At 40.2% G+C, this 25,391-nt stretch overlaps 1 protein-coding gene across 1 annotated transcript in view; it reads left to right on the forward strand.

The window, feature by feature from the left end:
• The first annotated feature begins 8,820 nt into the window (after positions 1-8,820).
• Positions 8,821-25,391, forward strand: part of PRKAR2B (protein kinase cAMP-dependent type II regulatory subunit beta) — a 98,430-nt gene continuing 81,859 nt past the window's right edge. The window contains exon 1 of the mRNA XM_019631607.1: positions 8,821-9,407. Within this exon, the coding sequence (XP_019487152.1) occupies positions 9,089-9,407 (319 nt within the window). The 5' untranslated portion in view covers positions 8,821-9,088. The remainder of the gene's footprint in view (positions 9,408-25,391) is intronic.

Here is a 25,391-nt window from a genome sequence, read left to right on the forward strand (position 1 = left end):
GTTTTGTCAGTACTTGTTGTCTTCATTGTTATGACTACATAAATATTGCTTATGGCTAAGCCACAGAGTGTACTTTTATTTTCTTTCTTGTTCAACCTTCTGTTTTCCCCGGAGTAGATTATGTTGTTTTTTTCAATTGTCTAGCTTTCTCTGAAACTATCATTTATTCATTTTCCAAACCCTCTTCTAGAAGTGTAGTTTTTCTCAATATAGTCAGACACATTTGAGAATTAATCAGTGCCTTTCTTTTTCTTTGGGGGCTTCCTTCTGTATGTCTTTGATTTCCAGCTTCAGTTAGACCTGGATGAACAGCTGCTATCCCAAGCCCTTCTTCACCACTATCCTAAGAATTCCTTTAGCCTTTCTTCTGCATGCATTCCCTCCTCACACAACATCTTTTCCCCCTCCTTCTTTCTTCTTGTTCAATAAATACTCAGTGCCCACTATGTCCTAAGCATTGTTCTAGATGCTACGGATACAGCAGAACCAGAGTTCAGTGTTGATGACATGGTGAACTTGAGGTGCCTCATACATGTCTCCAGGCAGTTGGATATGGAAGTACTGAGTTCAGAGTTAGGGCTGACTGTATAAATTTGAGAGTCACCCACATATAAATGGCATTTAAAGCCACTGGACTTGATAAGATCACTGAGGAGTGGGTGTGGAGAAAGAATACATCTGTGGTGCTTCAACATTTAGAGGTCAGGAGGTTAAGACATATCCAGGAAAGAAGACTGAGAAGATATGGCCAGAAGGTGGGAGAAGAACCAAGAAAAAGTAGTGTTCTCAAAACTAAGTGAAGAAAGCATTTCACATGGGCTTCCTCAACATGGCTGCTCGCTTTATCGGACCAGCAAGGAGACTCTCTACCCTCAGGAGGCCCCAGTCCGTCTTTAAAGGGTTTTCGGCTGATTAAGTCCAGTCCTGGATAAACTCTTTTTTGATTAACTCAAAATCAACTGCTTTGGGACCTTAATTCATCTGCAAAATCCCCTCACATTTGCCCTATTTTATTGGCAAGAAGGAAGTAACAGGAAGCACTCACACTCAGGGAAGGACATCCTACAGGACTTCAACACCAGGCGCAGGTGTCAGGGGGCCTGTAGAGTCTGTCGCCACCGAGTGGTTCAGTTGAAAGGGAAACACTGATGACACAGGGGAGAGGTGGCAACTGCAGAAGCAATTTCCTTGAGTAGGTCAGAAGTAATAGGATGGAGCAGACAGATCATGGATGTCTGACTTTGCAGTCAGAAGTACAGGTGAGTACAGGTGCAGGTAGGCTGGTTGACGTGGTGGTGGGAGCATATGTCAATTCTCATCTGCTTACTGGATCCTATATATTTCTTTTTTTTAATTATTTATTTATTTTTTTTAATTGGGGAATTGTGGGATGGGAACAGAGCTGGGGAATTGGGGGAAGGGGAACAGACAAGTTGCTGTCCTTTTTGTTCTTCAGTCTAGTTGTGGAGGATGTTGCTTTACTGGCCCAAGTTGGCACCATCATTGCGCTCTTCCCGGGTGAGGCAGATCAGTCATCGGCTTCTGGATGGCCACTCACGCTGGCTGCTGGCTATACATGGTAGCCCATGGCAACCCACTGCAGCAAGGGCTGCAGCCTACACCCTTGCAGGCAACTCATGGCAGCCCAACTCCAGGTTGAGCTGTTGTTCAGCATCTTAGCTGTAGAGGGCAGTGTCGTTGGTCCTCATATGTGGGATCTGAACCGGGGCCCCCTGGCGTCCCAAGCCAGCTCTTAACCAACACACCACTAGGCTGGCCCTGGATCCTATATATTTCTATTTTTCAGTTTATTTCCTTGTTTTGGTAAAACTTACTCGAATTCTTGAGAAAGGGTAATGGGACTTTGTATTATCTAAAACTTGACATGTCTGAAAATATCTTTATTCTACCTTCATTTTGCTGGGTACAGAATCCTGGGTTGGAAATAATTTTCCCTCAGTATTTTGAAGATATCATTCCATTGTCTTCTAGCTTCCAGTGCTGCTGCTAAGAAGTCTGATTATGTTCTGAGCGTTTAGACTCCTCTGTTTATGTTAATGTTCTGAATTTTCAGTATTATAAGCTTGGTGGGGGTGTTTTTATTTATTGTCCCTTGGGCCTGTCCATGAGCCTCTTCAAACTAGAAATCCATATTCTTTAATTCTGGGAAAAATTCCTATATGATTTCTTTAACAGTTTTCTCAATTTCTTATTGTTTTCTTTCTTGAACTCATATTATTGGGATATTGAGTTTCTTAGGTCAATCCTCTATAATTTTGTTATTTTTCTCTATCATTTTCTAGATTTTTTTCCTTTGTTCTACTTTCTGATAAATTTCCTCAACTTTATCTTGAACTGTTTTATAGATATTTTTACTATCATAATTTTAATTTCTAGTTCTTTCTTATTCCTCAAACACAGAATAGTGGCTGTAGAGCCTGAGTGCCTAGGGTTCCATGCCAGTATCATTGTGAGCTGTGTGATCTTGGACAAGTTACTTAACCTCCCTGAGCCTTGGTTTATTTATCTCTAATGTAGTACTATATACATCTCATAGGGTTCTTGTGAACATTAAATGAGTTAATGGCTATAAAGTGCTCAGAATAGTATCTGCTAAATAAATGTTTATTATTATTATATATATTACATAAATAATATATTATATTATTATATATCTGAGGATATTAAGGTGCTTTTATTTTTTAAATTTTATTTATTCTTTTAAAAAATTGTATTGGGGAAGGGGAACAATGTTGGGGAATTGGGGAAGGGGAACAGCCAAGTTGTTGTCCTTCAATCTTTGTTGTGGAGGGCGCAGCTAGCTCAGCTCTAAGTCTAGTTGCCATCCGGCTGCCCGGAGGCAGCTTGTGGCTGTTCAGCTCAAGGTACCATGTTCAATCTTAGTTGTGGGTGGGCGTAGCCCACCATCCCATGTGGGAGTCGAACTGGCAACCTTCTTAAGAGTGCACACTCTAACCTTGAGCCTTCCCACCACTTGTTGGCAGCTCAGCTCTGGCGCAGGTCATTGGCCCATGTGGGAATCGAACCAGCGACCCTGTTGCTCAGAGCTCGCGCTCTTAACCAACTGAGCCCCTCGGCCAGCCCCTTAAAGTGCTTAAAAAATTTTTTTTCTGTTCATTGCAGTCTTTACTTTGCTGAGGTTTTTTGTTTGTTTGTTTGTTTTGGTTTTTTATAGTTCATTCATTTTGAGCCCAGTCTTTCATACTAAAAGTTTTTCTTGGACATCTGAATTCATGTTTATGAAGTGTGTGGAGGTGGTGGTGGTTGTTGACTGGAGAATTTCAAAATGGGGTGAAAAGACAGAACTGGGTTTTTCGACCTCAAATGTCAGCATCTGTAGGTCTTGTCTCGGGCTGGTCAGTTCCTTAAAGAGGAATCCTCTTATGTGGGGGCCCAAGGGCGGACGGAGGCCACTGATAAGCAGTTCATCAAATCTGAATTAGTCCCCTTCTTTCCAGTACAGTACCTGATCCCCAAAATCATCTGTGCAGACCTCTACAGAAAGTCAACCCTCCATCTTCTTCTGGGAATGGAGGAGAGCAGTTACCAGAGAGGAGGGGCCAGAGGGGGACAGTGTTATCAGCTCCCTATGCAAATATTGCATAAATCCTCACTCCTTATCCCCCTTCAGAGGTACCCTGTCTTCAAGTTCTGTGATTCTGCACTCTGTGATACAGATGTGATCTTGCTTCTTGTTGGCTTCCTCTCACTGATCCCTCACCCAAGCTTAGGCTCCAGCACTCTCTAGTTTGCAAAGTTAGTTCCAAAATTCTAGCAGACAACTTCCATCTGCTCTTGTCTCTTGTCCTGTTCTTTCTTTTGTAATTAAAAATGTTAAAAAAATATTTAAATTGTAGGAAAATACACATAAAATACACGAAGTTTACCACCTTAACCATTTTTGTCTTATAGTTAAATATTCACACTGTTTTGCAACCAACTTCAGAATTCTTTCATCTTGCAAAACTGAAACTCTACCCATGAAACAACTCATTTCCCCCTTCCCTCAGCTCCTGGCAACCACCATTCTACTTTCTGTTTCTATGATTTCTGACTACTCTACATACCTCATAGAGGTGGAATCATACAGTATTTGTCTTTTTTTGGCTGGCTTATTTCACTTAGCACAATGTCCTCAAAGTTCATCCATGTTGTAGCAGGTGTCAGAATTTCCTTCCTTTTTAAGGCAGAGTAATTTAAATTCTTTATTTTAAATTTTATTATGATTCTCTTGTGTTTTGTTCTTATGGATTTATAGTTTTATTTTACCCATTCCTTTCACCGTTATTTTAGTGGCGTTTCAAGAAGCAGAGATAAACCTGAGTCCAACCTAGTCCTTAATAGGAAACCCACACTCTATTTATGAAACATAGCATTTAAGGACATTGCTTTTGAGGATCTCTTTAACTTTGCAAGTCCCCTTAAAGGAGGACAGAATAATGAAGTTGCACTTAGTTTTCATTTGGCCAAAGAAAAATTATGGTTTGATGTTAAGCAAAAATGTTACTTCAAGTAGTTGTTTTTCCGGTATGAATACAAACTCTTCCCTAGGGAATCTAGTATAGGATCTCAAAATGTGATCCCCAGACCCACAGCATAAGCATCACTTGGAAGTTTGACAGAAATGCAATTCTCAAGCCCCACCTCAGACTTACTGAATCTGAGCATCTGGGGGTGGAGCCAGCAGCTGTGTTTTAACAAGCCCAGCATGTGCTTCTGAGGCTTGCTCAAGCTTGAGAAGTGGGTCCTGCAGAGGCAGCCTTTTGCAAAGCTGCATCTAGAGATTAAATATTCTATTTAGTCGTAGTCCAAATGTTTACAAGATTTTCAGGCTATGAGCTAACCATCTTTTAGCAGAGAAGTTGTGAGGTGCCTATATCACCTACAGTGCCCATGTTTGAAACTTTTCTCTCTGCTGAAGAGGCTGGCCGTGTCACGTATTAATACCACCTGACCACTTCCTTATCCTGCATCCCACTAGCCACATTGACTGAACCAAGAGAGACTCTCTCACTTAAGACCAGCCAATCCACTGGATGGTCAAGACCAAGTGGATTCTCTCTTGAAAATATGAACTAGGGACACCGAAACTGTAGTCAGTGAACAGCTAAAGGTATACAAAACTGACAATGATGGTCACAGTGGGTCCTGGGCAAGCACAGCCCCTATCTCCTTTCAATTGCCCACTTTTTAAAATTTCCTTTTTCTTTTCAAGATTTTATTGGGGAGTTGGGGGAGGGGAACAGCATTGGGGAATCAGGGGAAGGGAACAGACAAGTTGCTGTCCTTTGGTTCTTCAGTCTAGTTGTGGAGGACGTTGCCTCACTAGCCCATGTTGGTATTGTGATCATTGCGCTCTTCCCCGGTGAGGCCGATTGGTCGCCGGCCACAGCGGCTCTTGGCAGCTCACTCCGGCTACCAGCCGCTCATGTCGGCTGCCAGCCACTCACTGTATCTTATGGCAGCCCACTGCAGCTTCACTGCAGCCTACACCATCGCTAGCGACTCACAGCAGTCCAGCTCCAGGTTGAGCTGTTGTTCACCATCTTAGCTGTAGAGGGCGCAGCATTAGTGGCCCTCATGTGGGATCCGAACCTGGGCTCTGCTGCTCAGAGTTGGCGTCCCAAGCCAACTCTTAACCAACGCGCTACTTGGCCGGCCCTTAAAATTTCCTTGAGTGGGTATATATGTCTTGCACCAAAGACAGTTGATCAGGATACATCTTAACTGTTGGTAAGAAATGACTGATTGGTCACAGTTATTATTATCCATCATAAAGCTTGCCAAACTATTGGCTTGTCCATGCTGTTCTGTTTTGGCAGCTGCATATAAACAAATTGATGTCTCTATCCAATATGTTTAATTTCCCATGTGTGGAAACAAATTTGTTAGCACTCTTACTTCTTTTCAATGCTGAACTCTTGGAGTTCTTCTGCAGTTGCTTCTGATTCTCTGAGAAACTAGTACAAATTGCTTTGTAAATCAACAACCAAAGAATCAGTATCAGTGAGGTTCTTTTAAAGAATTCTAAGATAAATAGTCCCCATAAGCCACTGTCACTGCACTCCAAAGTTCAAAAGGAAATATTTGGAAAATGAAAGCAAAGGAAATCATACAATATTACCGATACGGTTAAGTGGTAGTGAATAAAAGCCAGAATATGATTTGAAAAGTCAACATGTTGTTCTGAGAACAACATTAACATAAAAAGAATATCAGGATCAAGCTTTACTTTTTCAGGTCATAATTATTGACTTAAGAGTTGATGCAAATAAATATTGTTATTAGAGAGCTGTTTGCAAAGATGTTTTAAATCCAACATGTCTTCTTTTGATATTATATTATTGTAGAATATCACAGGATGGGGACACCATATAGGTCATCTAATCCAATAATGCATTTTATGTTTGACTCACTTCTATACCTCTAAAGAAATGATAGCCACATAACCTTGGCAGTGTGGTTGATGTCCGAGAGCCACCTACCATGCCTCATATAGAAAGTCCACCAAAAGGAATAAACACATTTTGAAACACAAAATGTAGGATGCTACTTTGAAATATGGCTCTTGTAAATGTTTAGAAAACATTTTTTCTTTTGTCATTTCTGGGGAAAAGGGTGTTAAGCATTGTGACAGACACTGATTATTGTCTCCAGAATTGGTTCTCCTTAATCTCCAACTGGTTGGCCTGGCACATGACTGCTCAAAATAAAGATTACATTCCCAAGCTTTCCTGATAGCCAGTGCTTCAGTTGCTATTGCTGTGTAACAAATTACCCCAGAATTTAGAGGCTTAAAACAACCTTTATTTATTATGCTCACAGATTCCATGGGTCAGAATTTCAGACAGGGCATCACCAGGCTGGCAGCTTCTGTCATACTGGCATGGCTTCTGTGAAAGATGCCACAAGCCCATCCAGATTTAGAGGAGGGGAGTTAACATTTCAGCTCTTGATGGGGGAGTGGCAAGGTCACACGGGAGAACAGCATATGGAACAGCAGATATTTTTGCAGCCACCTTTGGAAAATGCAGTTTTGTCATACCATAGGTGTGGTCATCCTGACTAAGTTCTGGCCAAGAAGATATAAGAGTAATAGGTATATTTAACTTTGTGGAAGTGTCCTTAGAGAGGGGGGTATATAGGTTGGGGAGAAATTCCCTTTTCTTTTCCACTTTCCTCTTGGCTGAAATATGGGTGAGATGAATGGAGCTAGAACAGCAATTGTGGACCACAAACTGAAGGTTACAGAGCAAGCAGCTGGGTGCCCGATGACGGTGGAACCACCATACCAGCTCTGAACTGCTTACATCACAGAGAAATAAGCCTCTATCTTGTTTAAGCTACTGTATTTTGCATTTTGTGCCACATGTGAACAATGCTAATCTTAATAAAGACATCATAGAGATGATGCAAATTCATCTTAAATTACTAGATTTATAAAGGTAATAATGATTATATGGTTTATATAATGCTAATATGGGTAGAGTTTGACTAATATTGTGGACTATGCAGTGAGGATCATGGTATTTAATAAAAGCTTACTTCTTAAAATGTTGACTCTTACAATTAGAAGTACTTTAAAACAACATATTATTACGAGGTTGAAAAGAAACGGAAAGAGAAAACATTCACTCATGGAGTGAATACAAGCTGGCTTATAAACAAAAGGTTAATATCAACAAGTATGTTTAGAAAGGGACTAATTTGTTACATTTTGATTTCTAGTCTCTGAATTTCCTGAGTCATGTATTTACTCTTTTTTGTGGGTAGAAAAATAAATCAGAATAACTAAGTGAGCTTGCTCTTTAAATATTTTATTTATAATGGAATGGTAGTCATTGTAGAAAATGAAGTATGTGTTTTTAACAGCATTTAATTGGCAAACGACAATTTTATAACTCAAAACTGTAAATATTTGCAGAAGCAGCCCCATTTCAAAGTCAAGGATTTTTACCTTAAAAGCACACAACTCTGATTCTATTTCTCTTTATATCGTAGTATTCTTATTTTTGGAGATATCATTCAAAATCACTCAAGCATAAGGGAAAGTTTTAAAATAAACAGTAAGAGCCTAATCAGGCAAAGCTTGTCTTGCTTTGGGATCATCTGTCCTGATCATGACATTTTATTCCAATTGCTGAACTATCCTGTTTGAAGTTTATCGACTAACTTTGATAAGTGCCTCACAATTAAATGATAAAAAATGCACTGGGTAGACAATGGCATAGTATTAGTAAAGCAAAACATATTCAACAGGATGGATGGAGAAAGGCTGGATAAAATGTGGTGAAAGAAAAAGAAAGGTGTCACAAAGATGGGGTATTATTTCTTTGTCCAAAAGAGAACCAGTCTCACTCTATGACTCTAAACAAAAGACATTACCCACACTTATCAATGCAACTAGATTGTCGGAGGAAAATAAAATGCCGCTATCGAGGGTGGAGGCTGAAGTTTCAGGGCAAATCGCGTGGCACCACCTCTGCGTGGGTTCCCCGCGGTGAATGACGTGTGGGAATTCGGCCGAGCGGCCAGCTCGCTCCGGGCATGCGGACAGCGAGGCGCGCCCGGTCGGCAGGGGGAGAACCCCGGGTAGTGCTGAGAGGGGGCCCCAGACCTCGGCCACGCGCGGCGGCAGTGTTCCCAGCAAGCCCGCGGGCGCCCGCCAGCGTCTTCAGCCCCACAGCCTTCCGAGTGGCTGGTGCGCGGCGCCTGCCGGCGGGGTTGCCATGGTTTCCGGGGTCACGTGGGCGCGCTCCGGAGCTCCCTCCAGCGCGCCGCGGCGGGGCGGGGCGGCGGAGAGGAGCGGCCGCGGCGGGAGCGGGAGGAGCTGGAGATGCTGCCAGCCCTCCCGGGGCCGCCCTCGCTCAGCCGCCGCCGTCGCTCGGAGCAGCCGCGCGCCGAGAGCCGCGCGCCGGGCCAGCCGGGCCGCCGGGGCCCAGTGCGCCGCGCTCGCAGTCGGTAGCGCCGCCAGCGCGGTCCGTGCTCCTTGGCGCCTGCCGGGCCCAAGGCCGGTCCGGGGAAGGGGCGAGGGCGGCGCCGAAGCGCCCGCCGCACGGGAGGCAGGATGAGCATCGAGATCCCGGCGGGACTGACGGAGCTGCTGCAGGGCTTCACGGTGGAGGTGCTGAGGCACCAGCCCGCGGACCTGCTCGAGTTCGCGCTGCAGCACTTCACGCGCCTGCAGCAGGAGAACGAGCGCAAAGGCGCCGCGCGCTCCGGCCATGAGGGCAGGACCTGGGGGGACGCGAGCGCCGCCGCCGGGGGCGGCACCCCCAGCAAAGGGGTCAACTTCGCCGAGGAGCCCATGCACACAGACTCCGAGAACGGGGAGCAGGAGGAGGAGGAGGAGGAGGAGGAGGCTGCGGATACCGGGGCGTTCAACGGTGAGGATCGACCCCCTGCGCGCCCCCGCTCCCCACCGCCGTTCCCCCCTTTGCTTTGTAATCCTGTAGCTGCTCGCATTCACTTCTCCCCGCATTCTCCACCTTCCCTACCTTCCTGCCCACCCCCTCAGCATCCATTTCTGTCTCTCCCATTCGCCCACCTTCCTACTCTGTTCTCTTGTCATGCTTTTTCTCTCGTCCTCTCCTCTGGAGGTCGGGAGCTGAAAGGTTAGGGTTCTCTGCCCATCTGCCCGCTCTGGTCTTTGGCTGGGAGGCAGAGGACGGCCGGCCTGGGATTGGCATCTGCAAGACAACTTTCACTGTGGTTGGAGATATTGCGCTGGACGGATACCATTGTGCATAAAGGAAACTGGCCCACTTGGCGTCTCTTCCAGCCCTTATATTTATTAACGGAATGTCCAGAGCGGAAAGACGACGGTTGTTCAGTTGGATTGGCTTTGTTGTTTGGAGGGCAAATTCTCTAAAAGGAGCATGAAATTGTACTCACTGGGGCAGAACAAAATTTGTGGCGATAGCTTTGACATTCTTGGTAACAAAGTAATCTATTATTTTCCAATTTACCAATACTGCGTTGTGGTTTTTTTTAGATACACGACAAAGGATCCTTTTTAGCCAGCAGCCCACGGGGTCTGTGGAATGAGGAAACAGGCTAATAGTTTGCTTTTTATTTAAAACAAATATTGAATGGTTTGGTGTCTTTTTTTTTTTAATGTGTGAAAAACACTGTAGGAAGTTCTGAAAGCTTGTTAGTTGTCTTTAGAATGAAAAGCCCGTGAGTAATTGTAAGGACTGTGCCAGACACTGAAGCTAGAAAGAATGAATGGGGGAAAGAAAAAGGAATTTTCTCAAATAGCTACTCCTGGCAAGTCCCACCCCTTCTGCTTACAATCCTCTTTTCCTAACACAGACACACAGGCACATTTACGGCTTCCTGTATTTACACAAATGCCTAGATCCCATCTCTATGGCATCCCAAGCTGAAACAACATGGTGTGCAGTGTGCAAGTGTTTCTCTTTGTGGCATAAGGCAAACCTGCACTCAGCATTGCACCAGCTTTTACTTACACTGCTTGTGGTTTGTGTGTCTGCAACGCATTTCATATAATGAAAACATTTGAAAGTGTCATTTTCTTGTGTATGTTCCTAGGCAGGTGTTTCTTTTCTTTGCAAAATTCTTGAAATGTGTTATAAAATAACATTTTTAGCTTGTTTGAAACAATCACAAAAATCCTGGAGATAAGTGCTCTATAAAGATAAAAGGAAAGGTTATTAAAATTTTTTTATTTTGGACTTTTTAGTGTTTCAAAGGGTAGGATAATCATAGTCTTGATTGTTCTTTTTTTGCACAAGAATTTAATCAAATGCTTTTCTTACTAGAAACAAGAAAAGGAGAAAAGAATACATCTTTTAAATAGAGGAGAAGCCATTGGTGGATGACACAGAAAGGGCAGAGGCATCTAATACTTCTTTTTATGCTCTAACACATAAGCACACATGCTACATACACATTCACATGCACACACACAAAGGAAAAAAGGACTAGTTTCCAAGATTGAAGGAAACTAGGAACTAAGGGATTTGGTAAAGAACCTATATATGTTCAATACAGTATGTTATTAGTATAACTAAAATATTTTGTTTGTATAATGCTTTTGAAGTAGTTGGCATTGATGATTCCATTTTTTCCTTACAACAATGTATATTGTATTCAGAACAGATTTTATTTCCATTTTGCAATAGAAAAAACTATCCATTAAGTTATAGACAGCAAGGATCGTTTTATATGGTTTTATATTCTCCAAGATACCTTTATTGTAAAAATGACCGAGTGAGTTTTAATAAACACTTGTTACCCAGGTGCACTTGTTAACCAGCCATACCCACAAGGGCTTAAAAACTTTTTTGACTGCAACCAGATACAATTTGATCATAATCCAACACACACACACTCACACACAAGAACTTTGGCAATGTTACTTCCCCCTAGTAGGTGTAGTTGAAAATATATACCAGAATATTTTCTATTATAATCCTCTCCTATTTTTTTTTTAAGTAAATTATGTTGAGACCTGGAGTTTAAAAACAATTACAGGCTACCAAGGGGCTGGCAAACTTTTTTGTAAGGGTCCAGACTGTGAATATTTTCGACTTTGTGAGCAACATTTGGTCTCTAGTGCATAGTCTTCTTTTTTAAAACAACCCTTTGAACACATATTCCCTCTGGAGGTTGGGGTTACACAAACTGGCCACAGACCAAAGCCATAGTGTGCTGACCACTGGTCAGAGAGGGGGAAAAAAGTCAAGACAGTGCCATTGGGGGCGTAAAAAACAGGAGTGAGCCTATCAGTGTAATGTTTAGATCCAAAAAAGTGCCAAAAAACAAAACAACAGCAACGCCCAGATACTGGGTAATTTTCCTAGCATAAAAAGTATAAGGCAAGTCTTAATTTATTGTGACACAGCACAAGACCAGCTGAATCAAGAATTCTTAAATTTTAGTATGCATCTTAAGGAAGTTTGATTCAGAAATGAGTATTACCAGGTACCATTCTTGGAGATCTTTTTGAATAGGTTGGGGTGGGATATAGGATCTTTTTTTTTTTTTTTTTACAGACATGCCAGGACATTCTGATATCCATAGCTCCCTGACCACACTTTGAGAAACATTGATCAACAGATAGTGATGATCCTATCTCTTTTTTGTGTTAACAATGAAAATAGCTGCCATTTATTGACATTCACTATGTGCTAAGCTCTAGCTAACTGCTTTAATTCATTATCCCAGCTTCATGAGAAAGATGAGACTCATTTGCTCAGTGTCTAACAGCTAGTATGCTGCAAAACCAGGGTCAGAACACAGGGAGGCTTGGCTCTATCCCTGTGCTCTTAACTCTACAACGGTGTGGGGCCCAGCATCACTTGAGCCTCCCTTTTATGTCAAGCTCTACCGTCATGTGTTCTGAGTTTAAAGCTCTAAAAAAACTAACTTGTCCAAGGACACACACAGGGCTAGTAAGTAGCAGAGCCTGGTTTTCTTACTTACATCTCTGACCCAAGACCATCCATAGTTCCTCCTAAATGAAATCTACTATGGGCTGACTCACAGGTGAGCATTTCCTGGTTATTTTTTCAGTAATGGTGATGAATTTCCATTGATTGGTTTATACTCATTCTCATGAATCCCTTCAGGACAAGTGCTGGTATTTATGAGAGATTGGGCAAAAGGCAAGTTTTTTACCACGAAACGTGCCCATTGACTCACGTAGGGATCAAGCACATGACATTGACCTGGTGTGGTGGTTGAATGAAATAAGCCATCCAGGGTCTGGCAGTATGGCCGTTGGTGGGACCAGACCAAATAGTGAGATGGGTGAAGGTGAGCTTTTTACTCTTTCCTACCTTTCCAAAGGATCCCTTTCTCTGCTGATAGCGTTCCCATTCCTCTCCCATTTTCTTCTAATTTTATCACTTCTACTTTCAATTTTCAGTTTGCTTTCAATTCTGGTTAAAAGGGCAACCTTCAGGTGTTAGAATAATAATGGCATAGGGTGATTCCCCCTTTCGGGGAACTCTTCAAGTCCTGAAAGAAGCTGCAATGGAGACTCTGCCTCTCTCTTCCCCATCATGCAGGAAGGGAATAAACTTGACCTGTCACTTTTGAAAGGGTAGTCCTCCCAGGCTTAGAATTTATTAGAAGGGCTTACAGTTTAAAGGCCAAAGAGTTGGATCAGTACCAATTTGGAGTGGAATCCGTGGCTCTTACAGGTGTCCCTCCATCTGAAAGTAGAGCGTTCCTATGAAATCTTTTGCAAAGTGAACAAGCAATTACAGCTGACCCTTAAACAACAGGAAGTGGCGAGGAGGAGGAGGATAAGGAGCCCCGATCGACTTAAAACTCTTGACTTCCCCCAAAACTTAACTACAAATAGCCTGTTGACCAGAAGCCTTAAGGATAATGTAAACAGTCAACACATGTTATATGTATATATACTGTTATATGTATATGTATGTACTGTATCCTTACAGTAAAGTAAGCTAGAGAAAAGAAAATGTTAACAAAATCACAAGGAAGAGAAAAGACATATACAGTAATCATTGAAAAAACTGTATTGTCAACTGTCAACATTCATTTTGTTGGAAAAAAATTTGACACTCCCCCCAAAAAACCCTACACATAAAACCTAAAATAACGCTAGCATATTGTAAAAGCAGTACCACTCTGGCTGCTCGGGGTACACACTGCCTCTGTAAGAACTTGCAAAACAAACGCTGAACACTTTTCGCTTTTTGCCATTTGTAAAAGCAAAAATCCTCTTTGATTGCTTTCCGTTAGCGAATCTAGGTGTGTACTTGTGAAGGTCTTTTGTAAAAGTGAGGTGGTGTAACATGAACTTTTGAAGAGTGGGGAATACCTGTAATGGTTTTATACTGGCATCATTGTGAGATCTTGTGTTGTCCAATAATTTCTTCAGTGAAATTGCTGAAATTATAAAATGAAGTAAATAAAATTCCAAATAACCCTGATAAATTGACAAGGGGCCAGAACAAAATAAATTACATATGGGTTAAGAAGGGCAATCAACCTGGGAGAAAAACTAATATAAAATATGGAAGAACTAATTTTTTATATTGTGGAAGAAAAAGACCTAGAATTCTAAGGGGATACACAGGCTGAAAATATAGAACTATACCTAATAAGCAAACATGCCAAAGGTATATAAATAGAGATTTGCCATGTAAAAACTATGACTTAATCCTCTTAATTCTGACATATGTCACATCTTTGTTGGAGAATCTTATTTACCTTTGATTTTTTTTTTTTTACGCAATTTAAAGGGAATATGGAGAATTTACCAGAGATCCTTAAAATCATGCAAAATATTTGAAAGTTGGAGCTCCTAGTGGTGGCGGTGGTGGTGGTGGTGGTGGTGGTGGTGGTGGTGGGAGACCAAGAGAACAAAGTTATTTCTCGTGAGAAGAAATGGTTGAAGGAGAGTTTAGAAGAATATTCATGTGTCTGAAAAAGTTTTCTTAGAGAATTATAAGCAAATATCTGTGTTAGATACAGAATTAGGAGAACTAAGCTTCATTCTAACTTGAAAAATAAAAGTCAGAAACTCATCTGTTGAAATGGTTTATGTGAGTTTCCTACAATGAGATGGCAAAGCAGTAAGACAGATTGACTTCGTCAGAATCTGCTGTGAAAATATTATTAAACATGGTCATACGTGGAGTAAAAAATGTGTTTACCTATTGAGTTCATGGCCTAACTGATAACAGAAAATTGTAGAGTCATCATGGCCTTAAAGAATTGTTCCTTGGCTGATTTATTATACTCACTTCTGTGTGCCCTTATTTAAGAACTTGCTCTCTTTATGGTGACTGGAGATTATCATGAGACAAAGCAGCCATTGTTAGCGCTCGTGTTCTACTGCATGTAGCTGTCAACATACGACTAAAGAAATTTATTTTAGTCGTAGTTATCTTATGCAACTAACTGAAAGTTAAAATATCTTTTAATGTATCATCAACCTCTTAAATGCATTTAATTGGTTTGAAAATGTTCATGAAAGTCAGGTTTTTTGGATTAACTTTAAATTCAGACAACAGTTATTTTCTTTACTGTACAAAGTGCTAGGCATGTTGACATGTTATCATACTAATAGTACCATCTCATAAAGTTGTTACAATGACAGATGGATTCACATTCGTAAGGCTTCTAGGACTGTACGCAGCAAGCATTGATTACATGTTAAATGTCTCATTAACATGAAATCTTACAGAAGTGTACATTTTTCTTGCAGGATAGCAATTTTATTGTATTTGGTGGAAATGAATCTAGCATTTGCACTTTTTAGAGTGATGAAATAGGAAATGAGCTTATGTGCATTTCCACTTAGGATTTAATGTGAAGTCATGTTGCACAGTAATAAAACCCACATCCTTTCAACTCATAATTTGTAGTTAAGAGCCCAGGATTTTGTAATTAATGAGACTTTCTGGTCTTTGGCTATTAGAAATGTATGTGGTAGTTTTAAATCCTCCTGAAATGGATTACATCATTCATGACAAATGGCTAAAATATTGAAGCCATTATTTTAGTTATGAGCATAAAATAGTAATATTTGAAAAGATTTTTTAAAATGGTAATTGTGATTTTCAAAGTAGAATAGTTAAGAATATTATTAATTTTGATAGTATTAAGTGGGTTGCTTTAGGGTTTGAAATTGGGAAATCGAAGCACTTGAAATAGTGTCCCTTCTCAAACTCTTATCCATCTGTTACTTTAGGCTTTGGGAAAAGGGAGGGAGGAAGGTAAACGGAGAATGACAGACAAAGAGAGGGAGGGTTGGAGGGACAGAGGGATGGGAAGAGAGAGGAGAAAAATAAAATCAGTTGGGACTTGTGAAGGGTTCTTTGAGTGACTTATACTTGGAAGAGAGGGCATAGAATGAAAATACCTAAACAAAAATTGAAGCACTGGATACTTTCATTTGACTACCTGTCTCAAAAATCAAACCCCTTAGCTATTATTTAATGTAAGATAATTACAAGCTTTCCATTTGAGGTTGCACATAAAGTGATGTGCTGTATCTGGATGGGAAGGGGTAAATAATTGATGGTTTCTTATTGTTGCCAATCTCATTCCATAGATTCCAGTAAATTTCCAGCTGTCAAGATTTTGTTCATAGCTGTATCAAAAAACAAATGTGTTTCTTTTTTAACGTATAGATACTAACAAAAGACTTTTGAATTGGTCATTGAGTTTATTTGTAACCCATTAAGAAAGTCAGTTAATGAAAGTAGCAATAGAGAAAACCTATGGTGGAGATAGGGATTCATGGACTGTTTAAAGGTGAGGGATTCAGTGAGGGAGACTGAGTGACTGACTGCAGGGGTATCTACCTTAGCAGTGGCAAGAGTCACAGGATACCAGAAAGGGGCTGAGACCTGGGAGGGTCTATTCGGAGAAGGAATGTATGAAAGTTGGAAGGTAGGATACTATGCTCATTCACTCCTTCACTACCTGCAGAAATTGTATTGAGAGCCAACTCCTTCCCTTTATTTATTTATTTTTTTAAAGAAAAAGGAAATGATTATTCTCTTCAGTTTTCTGTCTCTAGACTCCTTAAGAATCAATCCTTTTGTTAGAAACTGTTTCATCGATAGTGTATATAAACTTATTTCATTTAACAGATGGAGCAGATGAGAGCCAGAGAAGTTCTTTACCCAAATCTAGTTGGTTTCGGTCTTCTTGTTCATAGAACTATCACGTACATTTTGTGTGCTATTTATATTAACTTACATATTATGAATTCTTTCTGTCTTCTATCAAGGTGATAGACAAGGCTTAAAAAGCTAGGCTAAAAAGAAGTGCCTTTGCCTATTACCAATTTTTTTTGCTCTTTGATTTTTTTTTCATTGCTGTGAAATCTCATATTAGACTTTATTTTTGTACCAACTGCTTAAGAAGAGGGATTTGAAAAGAAAAGGGTGCAGTGATTTTTCTGATTTTGATGAATTATTATCATCGTGTTCTTGGCCCTGTTCTTATTGTCCATCCACTCTTATCCATACCATGTAGGTGTGGTTTGGAAAGGCACAAAACCCCGTATAGAAACCTCACTATGATGCCTGTCATCATCTTTATTTTATGGGAGCGAGGTTTGTGTTTCGGAAATCCAAAATGACTCAGACTGTTCCATTATGTAAGTATTTTGTGGAAAGAATTTGAGCTAAAATTTGTAGGTCATGGCTTACATGAAAACAAAACAATCTAAAAAAAATCAGAAATATAAACACAGTTGGTGTAACATTTATAAATGTTTCAGTAATAGGCTCTGCCATGTGTAGCTTAATATGTTTGGAAACTAAAAAAGAATTCATTCCAGTTGCTGCTGTTTAAAAATGTTTCTGTATTTCTTTTTTAAAGACAAAAGGTCAAAATATAAACACATATTCCACATAAAAGTGAAGCCAAGAAAATATACTGTATACAGTTATTCCGGTGTCCGATTGGCGAGAGACTGACGTTTAATTTACATTAGCTGTTCCAAGACAAAATAGTTCATGGGAGTGATATTGAGGGGATTTTTTTTTTGGATTAAAAAAAGAAGGAAAAAAGCTTCCATTTGTTTAAATACATTTCAGTCAGACCCTCAAAAGCATCATTCCAAAAAGTTATGCTAAATTAACACATGACTCAGCTGTTTCATTTCAGTTACTATAGAAAGCTAATGTTTGTTAAGTGATATTCTTTTTATTTAATAATTAACATTTTGGCTTCTTAAGTACCAGACACTGAAAAAGGCCGCTTCTAATATATCATTTAGCCCTCTCTAAAGTAAGTGGTGTAGTAGGATTTGAACCTGCCAGTCTGAATTCAGAACCTATCTCCATAACAATGGTACATACACTTCATTTTTAGTAATGCTTACAGCAGTGATGTGGTTGAAAAGAAACACATATCAAAAAGGAAGCTATGTATTTTTCCCTCTAAAAATTTGCCATCTAATCCAGCATTGACCTGTCCTGTTTTGTTTTGGTTTTTTTTGAAGATTTGTATTGGGGAATTGGGGAGGAGAACATTGTGTTTTTCCAGGACCCATGAGCTCCAAGTTGTTGTTGTCCTTCAATCTTAGTTGTGGAGGATGCAAGCTCAGCTTCAAGTCCAGTTGCCATTTTCAATCTAGTTCCGGGTGGGGGCAGTGCGCAGCCCACCATCCCATGCAGGAGTTAAACCGGCAGCCTTGTTAGGAGCATGTGCTCTCACCAGCTGAGCCATCTGGCCGCCTGTTGGCAGCTTAGCGGCAGCTCAGCTCCACGTAGCTCACTGGCCCATGTGGGAATCGAACCGGTGACCCTGTTGGCTCAGAGATCGTGCTCTTAAACAACTGAGCCACTTGGCCGGCCCCCTGATTTGTCCCTTTTAAAATTTGTTTTCTCTCTCTATTCTACCCAAATTAGCACTTCATATACTTTAGAAACTCAATAAAATGTTTATTTTTAGAAGTGAACACCTCTTATATTGAGCGGTTTAATCCTCAAAACTTTAAAAATTATATACCCTCATTAGCAAAATACATTTGAATATGCATTCCTAATATGTCTCTATGTTTTATACATGTATCAGTTTATTGATTTATTATGCAAATATAAAGCTTCCCATGATATAAATTTGAAAGTAACCAGTAAAAAGTAATTGTAGGGCTGGCCGTGTGGCGTATTGGTTAAGAGTTGGCTTGGGAGCACCGGCTCTGAGCAGCAGGGCCCCTATTCAGATCCCACATGAGGGCCAGTGACGCTGTGCCCTCTACAGCTAAGATGGTGAACAACAGCTCCAACTGGAGGTGGGCTGCCTTGAGTCGGCGATGGCGTAGGCTGCAGTGGGCTGTCATGGGCTACTGCCAGTGGTTGGCAGCCAGCGTGAGTGGCCAGCAGCTGGCATGAGCTGTCATGAGCCGACGTGAGCAGACGTCCAATGGCTGGCAACAAATTGCCTCACACGGAAAGAGCGCAATAATAATACCAACATGGGCCAGTGAAGCAACGTCCTCCACAACTAGACTGAAGAACAAAAGGACAGCAACTTGTCTGTTCCCCTTCCCCGATTCCCCAACACTGTTTCCCTCCCCCAATTCCCCAATAAAATCTTAAAAAAAAAAAAAGTAATTGTAAACAAGTTCTAATTTTTCCTACACCCCAAAGGATTGCCTTATAGTCTGATTTGGGGTGCATTGGTTCTCCGTTTTGGAGACTACAACTCTAAAACAATTCAACACAACTTGATACTCTATTAATATACAAGGTAGCTATGATCAATGTTGGTTTCCTGATTTAAGTTCTTAGATTATAAAGGACCTGCAGGTGGGCAGGGTTTGCGGCCCGTGCGTGCGTGCGTGTGCGTGTGTGTGTGTGTGTGTGTGTGTGTATACGGCAAAAAAGAGTTAATACAAGTGAGCCCCAGGGAGGACTGTCCAGGCCTACATCCCCTCCCCAGGAACCGCCCAGGCTCATCCCCTGTAGAGATCAATCAGGCTGTCCAAACACCCCTAAAAAGAGGAGATAAGACTCAAATGGATTTAGCTGGTTCCTGACACTTGCACAAATTGCTGACATCTGGCTGTTATGTGAACTCTAGCTTCATTATAATACAATTAAAGTGAACATTAAGGGTCGGCCCCCCTGTGAGATTTTTTGTATGCATTCTAGGTAAGAGCATGCACAGAAAGAAACTAGTTATATAACCAATATATATCAATCACATAATCTCAGTCTATACGTCGCATCTCCTGCTGTAAGGAAATTTACCTACCCTTCCCTATACAGTAAGTCCCCTCGACTTACAAACATTTGAGTTGTGAACTTTCACAGATATAAACAGACCTCGCATTATGAACGTTCGTAGATGTGAATAAATCTCGAAGTAACTCACGTGTCTGCTCTTGTCAGTTCACTCCATGCAATTCCCTATATGCCAGTTGTTGTACTGTACCACCATTTTAAGGTAACTGTAAAAGTAAAAATAGTTTATTTACAGTATTTTTGTGTGTGTTTAGTTTTTTTATGCTTTACATTGTTTATTTGTGTCAAAGTTGTATAAGACTCACTTACAAACGAGTTCTTTTCCGGGAGAATGTTTGTAAGTCGGGGACTTACTGTATAAGAAAAAGCTAACCTGAAGTTAAGTGCAGTTATCTGCCCCGGCAACATCTATGCTGGCATCTTTCTTAAATAAAATTTTCTTTGCTTTCCTACTTTTCTGAGTCTGAATTCTTTCACCTTTTGTGAATGACCAGGGGTTAATTCCAGTGACGTGTGTGTGTGTGTGTGTGTGTGTGTGTGTTTGTGTGTGTGTTTAAATAGACATTCATTAGATAAGTTGTTTGACTCAACAGAAGTTTGGCAAGATAAAGAGGAAAGTTCTATCTTAAAAAAAGAAATACAAACATATTACCTGAAAGGTAAGACCCAGGCCTTTTCTTTTAAACCTCTATTCCTGTCTGCACCTTGAACTCCAGCCTAGATGGTAGAGTGCCATGTTCTTGGTGCAAATTTTGGAGATGTGCCAAAGAGAATCATACCATATTATAGATGAGATGTCTAGTTAAGAATCACTGAATCATGGAAATGCCAACCAGAATTAGGAGAAAATCTAAGTTTAAAATAGTTTCAAAGAAACACAGCTTCACAGAGTATCTCAGGAGAGATATCTCTGGTTAGGAGTGAGATTTTTCACTATCTCCTTTTTTGTAACTTTTGAAAAAATGTTCATCTTATTTTTGTGTTAATGATTGAGTAAATTTTAAGTGTAAAAAGACATGAAAGAGAGGCAATTCTTTTGTAAAAATTCGTTGTCAATAAAACAATCTGGATGTAGCCAAATATTCTTGCATACGTTCTTCTCTTGTTCCTGATTGCACTTTCCTCTTAACTATGTGCCAGATCCCACTCTTTCTCAAAGGCTCGCTTACATTGCACCCTCCCAGAAATCTTTGCGGGATTCTCTGCTTGACATTAATGGTATCAGCATGGCAGGATGAATATGCCATACATCACAGTAAGCTTTGCAGATGTTGGGTGTCCCAGCCCAGGCAGGAATATGCAGGGATATGCTCTCTCTGTGGCTTTCCTGCATGCACTGCATTTTGCCTGCTCAAATATACTTTAACCTTAGTTAAATACTGAATGTCTAATTAATAGCAAATGTCTATACTGTATGTTTCTACAGTGACTGAAACCCTCTTTTAGGCATGGAAAATTTAAAAGTCTCCTATAATAATAATAATCCTGTACACTAATGCATTTTAAAATGTTCTCAGGAGCTATATAAAAGCCTCAGCCTATCATCAGTTTCATAGGTTTAGATGTCATTATATTAAAAATGAGGCTGTGTGATATTTTGGCCTGGTATTTGATCACTCCGCACAATATGAAGAGCACAGGCACACCGACTTGTCTTGCTGGTAAGGATTTCACATGCTGATTGAGGAGCCTTTCTGACCTACGTGAACTTCCCGTGTCACTGTTTCTGCTTATGTGAGCCCCATGCCAAGTCCAATACATGTCTGTTGCCCTGACCCTGCTCTGTCCTTTTCTCTCTCTGCTCCTTTCCTCATCCTTCCTAAGACATTGAGTGCAGGCTGCCCTCCTCCCTTTATTAGTGAATCCAGCCCACCCCTCACGGCTTACTGTCCCCTGGAGTCCTCCCGTTTTTCCTCTAGCTCCAGCACAGACTCCCCACTCTTTAAGATGAAGATTCAGAAGAACACATACCCTCTGCTTACCAGCCTCCTGTACTTGCTTGTTCTTCAGGCACCCCCACCTAATGTCCTAAACTGAATGTGTTGTCTTCTGCCTCAGTTATTATTCTTTCTGGACACTCATGGCATCCTCCACTGATTTAATAAACATGGTCAATAGAGCTCCTTTCCTTTGCCTCATACGTCTTAAACCTGGTAGTTTATGGAAAACAAACAGATTGCTTTTAGTTGCTGAAACTTTAAGAGTAGTAACATGAAAAACCAGAAACAATAGAAACTTAAAAAAAAAATGACTTCACTTTGGCATGGACTCTGGGTTTGAATCCTGGCTCTGCCGTGTATGACATTTGTACCCTGGAGCAAGTTACTTTACCATCTGTGCCTCAACTTCCTTCTTCATCTATGAGATGGGAATAATGGTAGTACCTACCTCAGAGGGTTGTTGTAAGAATTAAATGAGTTAAGTGTCTGGCATATGCTAAGCATTATTATGGGTTTGTTAAGGAAAGAAGGAAGAAAGGGCGGGAAGGAGGGAGAGGGAAAAGCAAAGCAAAGAAAGAGCAAATTTTAGATATCAGTGAAAATGTGAGTGTTTAAAAATGAAGTTTGAGGGCTGGCCGAGTGGCACGTTGGCTAAGAGCTGGCTTGGGATGCCAGCTCAGCATCAGGGCCCCAGTTCGGATCCCACATGAGGGCCAGTGACACTGCTCTCTACAGCTAAGATGGTGAACAACAGCTCGAACTGGAGCTGGGCTGCCATGAGTCACCAGTGACAGCGTAGGCTGCAGTGTGCTGCCATAAGCTACCGTGTGTGGCCGGCAGCCAGCATGAGCAGCCGGCAGCCGGTGTGAGTTGCCAAGAGCCGCTGTGCGTGGCCGTCCAGAGGCTGGTGAGTGACTGCCTCACCCAGGAAGAGCACAGTGATAACACCAACATGGGCCAGTGAAGCTACGTCCTCCACAACTAGACTGAAGAACAAAAGGACAGAAACTTGTCTGTTCTCCTTCCCCGATTCCCCAATAAAATCTTAAAAAAAAAATGAAGTTTGAAAATGTAAGAAACTAGAGGTTGCTTTTAAGGCATTGTAGTAATAGTAACTTTTAAGAAAGATATTAATAAAAAAATATAAAAGTAGTCTTTAGATCTTTTAGCTGTTCCAAACTTTTAAAAAAGAAAATTAAACTCCTTTAAATCTTAAGCCGTCCTTTAATTCCATTTGAAATGCAACATAAGTAGTCTGACTTACAAAAAAAAAAAAAAGATAAAAAAAGGAATGGGATAAAACTTTGCTTTATTTTCGCATCATTCCCTACCTTGAGAATCAGTGTTTAACTGATAGAATAAATACACTTGTTTGTGTAAAATTTTATGGTTTTATTTAAATTTTAATAGATCATTTTAAAACAACTTAGGAAAGAGTAGAAGTAGGTAGGAGTATTGAAAATAGTCATTTAATTAAATGAGACAGATGTTTATAGTAAAAACATGAATATGTGTCTGAAATATAAATTTATTGGAAAAAGTTAGTTGCATTAAATTGACATCTTTTTGCCATTTCCTCATGTCATAATATTTAGCTCAGGGTGAGACAAAACTTATACTAGAGTTTTACATTAGAATGGGTTTTATTCCAAAACCACGTAATTCTGTACTTGCTCCACTACAAACTGCTATCTGAATAGATTATTAAAAGGAAAAAAGACAGTCCTTTTGGATAACTTTGTTTTTACATGGAGTTGTTACAGGTCTTCTTGTTTGACTCTCATTAGCAACAATTTACCAACTAAGCAATAATAGGACTTTTGATTCATAATTTCTTAAAATAATTTCCTTATAATTCCTTAAAAGAATTCAAAAGGTATTTTAGTGTTTGAATTTTAATATTCATTTATAAAAAGGATATTTTTGTGAAAAATACTTTAGGAGAACGTTTAACATAAAAGGGTACAAAGTTTCAGTTAATGCAAGAAGAATGAGTTCTGGAGATTGAATGTACAGCATGGAGATGATAATTACCAATGCTATATTATATACTTGAAATTTCTTAAGAGGATAGATCTTAATCTTCACACACACACACACACACACAGACACACACACAGTGGCAGCTATGTAGAGATGATGAATAAGTTATTCATTTTGTGGTGATCTTTTCATAATGTATGCATATATTAAACACATCAAATACACTTTTAATACATACAATTTTTATATGTCAAAGATATTAGTTAAAATAATGTAACCAATCTAGTTGGGCTGATGATGATAGTGTTAGAGCACACAGAAATTTTTATTTGCCAGAACCAAGTAGAGCAGGACATTTTTCTCTTTTTTAAAAAATTGTGAGATATGGGCCGACAAAGTGACGCATTGGTTAGGCGTTGACTTGGGATGCCAGCTCTGAGCAGCAGGGCCCCAGTTCGGATCCCATATGAGGGCCAGTGATGCTGTGCCCTCTACACCTAAGATGATGAACAACAATTTGACCTGGAGCTGGGCTGCTGGGAGTCGCCGGCGACAGCGTAGGCTGCAGTGGGCTGCTGTGAGCTACCGGGAGCTACCGTGAGTAGCCGGGAGCCAGCGTAAGCTGCTGTGGCCGGCGAGCAACTGCCTCACTCGGGAAGAGCTCAGTAATAATACCAACATGGGCCAGTGAAGGAACATCCTCTACAACTAGACTGAAGAACAAAAGGACAGCAACTTGTCTGTTCCCCTCCCCCAATTCCCCAATAAAATCTTAAAAAAAAAATTGTGAGATATATCGAATATAAAGAAAGGAACAGAGACTAAATAAAGAACACTCACATAAGTTCTCCCCAAGCTCCTAATAAATTTTAACACTTTCTTTTTCTTTTAAGAAAATATCACGTGTGCAGTGGGGTCCCCTTGTATATCCCTCTCTTACCCATTCTCTTAAAATCCTTTCTCTATAGATAACTGCCACTATGGTAAATTAGGTGTTTGTATTTCCTATGCTTGTTTTTGTGCTGTTACTACATAGGCATTTATCCATAGATTAGAAATGGTGCTATTTTATGTATTTTCAAAGTTTGTGTAGATTGTGCCACTTATAAAAGTTTCATTATGTAAATTATCATCTTTCAACTTGTTTTTAAGAACAGTGTTTGAGATGATGTTACATTGATTCTTGTAGCTCTACTTCATTTATTTTAAACTGCTTTGTAGTATATACCCTTGTATAAATCGACACTGTCCATTCTTTGATAAATATTTTGGTTTACAGTTTATTACAGTGCTGTAGTAAACTTAGTGTGTGTGTGTGTGTGTGTGTGTGTGTGTGTTTTATTCAAATGTAGTAGAGTTTTTAAGGTGGTTTTCAAAGTGTGATATGGGGACCCCTGGAGGACCATTCTCCTCTTACTCCTAGACCTTTTTAAGGAGTCCATGAGGTGAAAATAAAACAATAACAATAGCAATAATAATAATGTTCTTTGCTGTTTTTCCCCCTCATTCTCTCATAAGTAAATAGTGGAATTTTCCAGAGGGTACTTGATTGCAACAGATCTGAATGCAGAAGCAGATATGAGAACCTAGTTGTCTTCTATTATACCAGATTTGCAAAAAAAAAAGTCATTCTTTTTACTAAATTTTACTTGTTTTGGAAAACATACTTATTTTTTAATAAAAATATTTATGATAACATGTAATTGTTTTGTTGGTTGCTTTAAATAAAATGATA

Source organism: Hipposideros armiger, unplaced genomic scaffold (assembly GCF_001890085.2).
Source record: "Hipposideros armiger isolate ML-2016 unplaced genomic scaffold, ASM189008v1 scaffold_1017, whole genome shotgun sequence".
Lineage (NCBI taxonomy): Eukaryota > Metazoa > Chordata > Mammalia > Chiroptera > Hipposideridae > Hipposideros > Hipposideros armiger.